Source organism: Littorina saxatilis, linkage group LG17 (genome assembly GCF_037325665.1).
Source record: "Littorina saxatilis isolate snail1 linkage group LG17, US_GU_Lsax_2.0, whole genome shotgun sequence".
Classification (NCBI taxonomy): domain Eukaryota; kingdom Metazoa; phylum Mollusca; class Gastropoda; order Littorinimorpha; family Littorinidae; genus Littorina; species Littorina saxatilis.
In genome coordinates, this window is record NC_090261.1 from 46762037 (window position 1) to 46769426 (window position 7390).

At 43.6% G+C, this 7390-nt stretch overlaps 1 protein-coding gene across 1 annotated transcript; it reads right to left on the bottom strand.

The window, feature by feature from the left end:
• Positions 1-4978: 4978 nt before the first annotated feature.
• Positions 4979-6580, bottom strand: LOC138953302 (uncharacterized). Its single transcript, XM_070325102.1, has one exon. It carries the CDS (start codon positions 6578-6580, stop codon positions 4979-4981), a length of 1602 nt encoding a protein of 533 aa, XP_070181203.1.
• Between the last annotated feature and the right edge of the window lie 810 nt (positions 6581-7390).

A 7390-nucleotide genomic window follows, 5' to 3' on the forward strand; every position in this document is an offset into this window, starting at 1 on the left:
TTCTCACTGTTTTCCAATCAAATAACAAATGTAATCACATTGACGACCAAAACAGTTCCTTTGTCCGTCTTTTAACAGAACTACAACATTATTATTCTCTTCTCAAGACTGAAATGTAAAAAAAAAAAAATTGTTCAGATATAGACATCTATTCCAACTGTCCCTTACATACAATGCTCTTGCTTCATAGTTTCTATATTAAAGGTATATTAACATAAGAAAGACAATCTAAGAACTAATGTTTCTTCATGTAAGTGCAGAATGTTTGTTCATAAATGCAAATGTCTTATGAATCAATTTCAGCTTTATAGAAATAACATGAAAAAGTCATTGCAAAGAACTCTATCAACTTTTCTTTCAAACACAAACACACACACACACACACACACACACACACACACATGCACACACACACACACACACACACACACACACACACACACACACACAAACACACACACACACACACAATCTTAGACTCTTTTTGGAGCAAGAAAGTCAAGTTCACAGGACAAGTTAATTCGTCCGATTCACAGTCAGATGCAAATTCAAGTGAATCGTCTTGTCCATTAAGGAACAGTGGTGCCTCCCCTTCTCCTTCTCTCCTTCTTCGTGAACCTCGGTGAGCAGGCTATCAATAATAATTATTGTCTGTGAGAGAACCAACTCTTCATTTTCTTCAGTCCAAACAGGCTCAAGGATTTCATTGTTCAGCATCCTTCCATGATCATCATTGGGGTTGGGAATCTCTGGGAGTGGCAGGTGAGCGCGCTTCCATGTGGCTGTTAGGTAGTTGGCCCTTCTTGCATGTTGTTTGAGGCTTTTGTGGCATAGAAGGCGCTGACTGAGTCACAGCCAGTAAAGGCGAAGAGAGAAAGCAAGACAGAACAGTGAGGTCGCGGGAGTTCTTCTGCAAGGGCAGCAATAATGAGCAAACGTTTGCCCGTGTCAAAGAGCAATGTGATTTCTCCTAGCTGGCCAGCATAATGCAAAAGATTGAAGAACACGTCCCTCTCTGGGCTCTTTACTTTGATGGTCTTGTAGCCTTTTTGAAGGCCATACTGACAGTACAAGATGATTCTTGAGTCTGTTTCTTCTTGGCTAGATGTGAGATCATTCAGTAGTTCCCTTTCTGTCTTGATACCAGACAGCAACGTGTTCTTCATTCTCTTGCATTATGTTGGCCAGCCAGGAGAAATCACATTGTTCTTTGACACTGGCAAAGCAAATAGGAAACGTTACGTTTGCTCAACATCGCTACCTTTGCAGAAGAACTCCCGCGACCTCACTGTTAATGTTCTGTCTTACTTTCTTTCTTCGCCTTTACTGGCTGTGACTCAGTCAGCGCCTTCTATGGAAAGGGAAAGGTATCTGGTCAAAATCCTGCAGCAGAAACCGAAGTTTGTGAAAACGTTCAGAAGAATGGGTGAATCATGGGAGATGAACAAAGAGCTGCTGGATGTGCTGTAGAAGTTCAAATGCTCAATCTACGGTTTCACAGTGTCGATGCAGTACGCCACCAGATGTTGGTGGAGAAACGTGACTCAGGTGGAGTCATTCGAACGGATCTGAACGTTTACCTCACCACATTTCCGCAGAAGCAGCTTGACTCAGCAGGGGGGCCAGCACTGGTTTCCACTCAAAACAATATTCGGCTTTTTGTAAAAGTTGAGGCGGAACTGTCATACCCTCATTTGTTGATCAAAAGACCATCAAAAAAAGTCCAGAGAGCGACGTGTACTGCATTCTCTTGCATTATGCTGGCCGGCTAGGAGAAATCACATTGCTCACATTTCTGCCCTGCCACAAAAGCCTCACATAACATGCAAGAAGGGCCAACTACCAGACAGCCACATGGAAGCGCTCTCACCTGCCACTCCCAGAGATTCCCAACTCCACTGATGGAAGGATGCTGAACTATGGAATCCTTGAGCCTCTTTGGACTGAAGAAAATAAAGAGTTGGTTCTCTCTCAGGCAATTATTGATAGCCTGCTCAATGAGATTCACAAAGAAGGAGAGAAGGAGAAAGAGGCACCACTGTTCTTTGAAATTCTGTGCAATGACTTGTTCATGTTATTTCTATAATGCTGAAATTGATGCATAAGACATTTGCATTTATGAGCAAACATTCTGCACTTACATGAAGAAACATTATTTCTAGGATTGTCTTTCTTATGTTAATTTATCTTTAATGTAGAAACTATGTAGCAAGAGCATTATATGTAAGGCCAAGGGACAGTTAGAATGGAATCCTTGAGCCTCTGTGAAAAAAATGAAGAGTTGGTTCTCTCACAGACAGTTATTGATAGCCTGCTCAATGAGGTCAACGAGGAAGGAGAGAAGGAGGAGAAGGCAACACTGTTCGTTAATGGACTGGACGATTCGATTCAATCTGAATCTGACTGTGAATTGGACTAACTTGTCCTGTGAACTTGACTTTCTCGCTCCAAAAACAGTCTAAGATTTATTGTGCGTGTGTGTGTGTGTGTGTGTGTGTGTGTGTGTGTGTGTATGTATACATGTGTTTGTGTGTGTATGTGTTTGTGTGTGTGTTTGTGTGTGTGTTTGTGTGGGTGTGTGTGTTTGCTTATGTGTGTGTGTTTGAAAGAAAACGTGTACAGAGTTCTTTGCAATGAAATTTTCATGTTATTTCTATAAAGCTGAAATTGATTCATAAGACATAAAATTTGCATTTATGAACAAACATTCTGCACTTACATGAAGAAACATTAGTTCTTAGATTGTCTTTCTTATGTTAATATACCTTTAATATAGAAACTATGAAGCAAGAGCATTATATGTAAGGGACAGTTAGAATAGATGTCTATATCTGAACATTTTGTTTTATTTTTTACATTTCAGTCTTGAGAAGAGAATAATAATGTTGTAGTTCTTTTAAAAGATGGACAAAGGAACTGTTTTGGTCGTTAATGTGATTACATTTGTTATTTGATTGGAAAACAGTGAGAAGTTATAATGAATATTCCACGAAAAATGTTTTTTGACATTTTCCTAAAATTTCACGTTTAGCGGGTAGGGGAGAAATATCTCATCTGGAGTCGCACAAAATCCTCTCAGGAATTCCAAATGTGGCTTGAAATTATCCAAAGGCATTGTAGTTTCTAAAAAATGAAACAGAAAACCCAAATTTGTTGAAACCTTTTACTCATCAAAGTTGACAAGCTTTGCGCACTGTGAAAATGACGGTTCGCGCCTATCAAGCATCCCTACAGCCAACCTATTAAACATTGAACACTGTAATAGGTATTTTTTACAAGAATAATGATCAACTTAACTGTTTTGATTTAAAAAAAAAAGTGGTTCTCTGTTTATTCATTGCAGCTGTGCATTGTTGTGATTTCACAGATAAATTTAGCGTTCGAGGGGGTACCCTTAAACAAAGGGGCATAAGTAGTAGTGGGGATGAGATTTTTCGTTTGTTTGTTTGTTTGTTTGTTTGTTGCTTAACGTCCAGCCGACTACGCAGAGCCATATCAGGACGAGGAAGGGGGGATGAAGGGGGCCACTTGTCAAGCGATTCCTGTTTACAAATGCACTAACCCATTACTTGTGTCCCAGCAGGCTTTAGTAAAACTAAATTAATACCTACTGGAAGATTACCAGTTTCCAGTATGTTAAAATAGGCTTAACCTATCTACTGCTGGACTTACATCAGAACACAAACAGATTAAACTATACATGAATCGCGAGACAAGCGGCAAGAGAAGAGATTTTTGGAAAAAATACAGGTGAATGAGCAAGAAGGCAGAAAAAAGAAAAGAATTCATGAAGAAAAAGGGAGCATGACAGGAAAGAGGAACCAAAAATCTACCTAACAGCAAACTAGAAAGCTCCTGCGGTTCCAAAAACAGGAGGGGCCTTTAATTTCATAACCGCAGTGCCCCACTGCGGGAAGATTTTTCGTGGCGAACTTGATAAAACGTGTTCAGTAGACCCCAATGAATATCTCTAGCCTAATGAAGCTGGATCCTGAGGGGGGTGCACGGTAGGCCTAGCTGGCTTGGAGCCTACTATGCTAACAACACAACATTGACCAAAAACACTGAGACCTGGTCGCTGAAAATATAAACCTACACACACGCGCACAAAATTAACCTTGAGATCAATCACATGTTCCTGACCAGCACATAACCGCTTTTTCTGTTTTAATGCACAAACAGATTGTAAACTCGGTTATTAACAGCTATTGTGTTTTCAGCGTAGCAATAGGGCCCGATATTTAGACGAGACAAGTATAATGCCGACGAGTCGAAGACGAGTCGCATTATACTTGTTCGAGTCTAAATATCGGACCCTATTGCTACGATGAAAACACAATAGCGTTTATATAGCTATTCTGACATTAAATTCTGTGTTAGAATCATGTTTTTGTCAGCGACAAGTACCAGAATGGTCCATGTCGTTGATTGCAGACGACGGTTCCCTGTCCGCATGAAGCCACGGAAATAACCGAACATTGAAAAACCCACGGACATGTATTATGGAGAAAACTCGAGATAACCGGATGCTTAGCATTACAATAAAGAGACCAAAAAGCAATGTACTCACGTTAAAATGACGAACACGGAACGAATAACGGCGACGTTTCGACCTAAGGGTCTTCTTCAGGCACAAAAACACAAAAGTACACACACAAAAAAGAAGAAGAAAGACGATAGAACAAATAAAGAGGAGAACAACTGACAAAACAACTGCACTGCACAAACCGACAAATGACAAAGACAGAGAAGCAAGGGAAGCTACTCGAGGAGAATGAAAAGCGGCAGTTTTGAGGTCTGTAGACCAAACAAAATGTGGGGGGGGGGGGGGGTGCGTGAAAGGGAACGAAAGAGGAGACTCGCGTACCCGTGCGGACACACACACACACACACACACACACACACACACACACACACACACACACACACACACATACACACAAGGTGGAACAGCGGGGGGAAGGTTGAGATGAATGAATTAACGGCGAATGTTAATTCCATCGGGGCAGGTAGTGCCAAGGGATGATATGATGTGGGACTCCCTGAGTTTGCGCTCGAAGGAGTCGCCACGTACTTGCCACAGAGCCATGACTCTGACATGATCAAGTGAGTGACCAGCGGCGGTGAAGTGAAGGGATACTGGCCTATTGCGGGAATGACGGATGTCAGCCAGATGCTCGGAGAAACGCACCTCAAGGGTGCGCGCGGTTTCTCCGATATAAATCTGGCGACAAGAGAGGCAGACGATCGCATAGACAACGTTGTGACTTTGACAGTCAAACGTTCTCTTGACCGTGAAGGAGCCACGAGGGCCTTGGAGGCAGGTGTCAGGGTGGAGGAAGGGACAAGATTTGCAATTTCGTTTGGAACAAGGAAATGTCCCAGGGGCTGTGGGGTTGGTGGGACTGCGAAGACGGGATCTCACCAAGAGGTCGCGAACGCTGCGGTCTTTTCTGAAAGCACAGAGTGGTTTTTGAGCAAAGATCGAACCAACAGAGTCACTTCCTTGAAGGATGTGCCAGTTTGATTTCAGGATTCTGCTTACTGGCATGTTGTGGGGATGAAACAGTAGGGAAACAACGGGTCTGTCACTGTCCCTAGATGGTGAAGGACTGAGGGCGGACTCTCGACAGACCTGGGTAACCCGCAGAAGGGCGTCACGGACGAGTGCATCAGGGTAGTTGCGGGCCAAAAAGAAAGACGTCATCAAGACAGACTGTTGGTGGAAGTCGTCGTCTTCAGAGCATAGCCTCCGAAGACGAAGGAATTGAGAGAAAGGAATGCTGCTTTTGTTGGCAGGATGATGAGAAGAGTTGAAATCAAGGTATGAATGAGCGTCAGTTTCTTTGTAGAAGACAGAGGTGGTGAAGCGACCATGCAAGATGGAGATGGAGATGTCAAGAAAGACCACAGCTGAGGAAGAGATGTTGAATGTGAACTTGATGCTGGGATGGAATGCTTGGATGAAGTGAATGAAATCGAGAAGGAGGGGTTCAGACAGAGAAGTGGCACCCAAACCATCGTCGATGAACCTCTTGTACAGCTCTGGAACTGGGCCAGAGTAAGACTGTAGAATGAGGTGCTCAAGATGACCCATGAAAAGACATGCATAACTGGGTCCCATCTTCGTACCCATGGCGACTCCGCTGATCTGCTCAAAAACCTGTCCATCAAACTCAAAAGTGTTCAAAGTGAGAACAAGCTCAGCCAGGCGAACAAGTGTTGTGGTTGGTGGGTAGGCAGAATCAGTGGGACGACGATCCAGAAAGAATGTAAGGGCTTTGAGTCCGTCAGTGTGGGGTATGGATGTGTACAGGGACACAACATCCAACGTGAACAACAATTGGGGCTGAAAACTGGGATGGCTGTTGAGATGTTCAAGAAGGTTGAGGGTATGTGTTGTGTCTTTGACGTACGTTGGCAGTGACTGTACAATGGGTTGAAGGAGGAAGTCCAAGTATTCCGAAATGAACTCCGTTGGACAGCTGCAGGCAGAAACGATGGGTCTGCCTGGGGTGTTGGGTTTGTGTATTTTCGGGAGGAGGTGCGTTTCTCCGAGCATCTGGCTGACATCCGTCATTCCCGCAATAGGCCAGTATCCCTTCACTTCACCGCCGCTGGTCACTCACTTGATCATGTCAGAGTCATGGCTCTGTGGCAAGTACGTGGCGACTCCTTCGAGCGCAAACTCAGGGAGTCCCACATCATATCATCCCTTGGCACTACCTGCCCCGATGGAATTAACATTCGCCGTTAATTCATTCATCTCAACCTTCCCCCCGCTGTTCCACCTTGTGTGTATGTGTGTGTGTGTGTGTGTGTGTGTGTGTGCGTGTGTGTGTGTGTGTGTGTGTGTGTGTCCGCACGGGTACGCGAGTCTCCTCTTTCGTTCCCTTTCACGCACCCCCCCCCCCCCCACATTTTGTTTGGTCTACAGACCTCAAAACTGCCGCTTTTCATTCTCCTCGAGTAGCTTCCCTTGCTTCTCTGTCTTTGTCATTTGTCGGTTTGTGCAGTGCAGTTGTTTTGTCAGTTGTTCTCCTCTTTATTTGTTCTATCGTCTTTCTTCTTCTTTTTTGTGTGTGTACTTTTGTGTTTTTGTGCCTGAAGAAGACCCTTAGGTCGAAACGTCGCCGTTATTCGTTCCGTGTTCGTCATTTTAACGTGAGTACATTGCTTTTTGGTCTCTTTATTGTTCCCTCTCACATGCAGTCGCCATTGTTTAATGCTTAGCATTACGTCAATATGTTAGGAATCATATGACGTCATGACGTATCATGCTTGCCTACGTAGATTGTATGTTCGAAAGTCTGACTTCTGTTGGGAATTCGCGTGGTGAAGACAGTGGTAAATCTGTAGATGATAAGAGAACAAGGATTGTCTCAGAAGA

What these genes read in the sequence shown, in the direction of transcription:
- LOC138953302 (XM_070325102.1), bottom strand. Translation starts at nt 6,580, where the DNA reads ATGACGGATGTCAGCCAGATGCTCGGAGAAACGCACCTCCTCCCGAAA.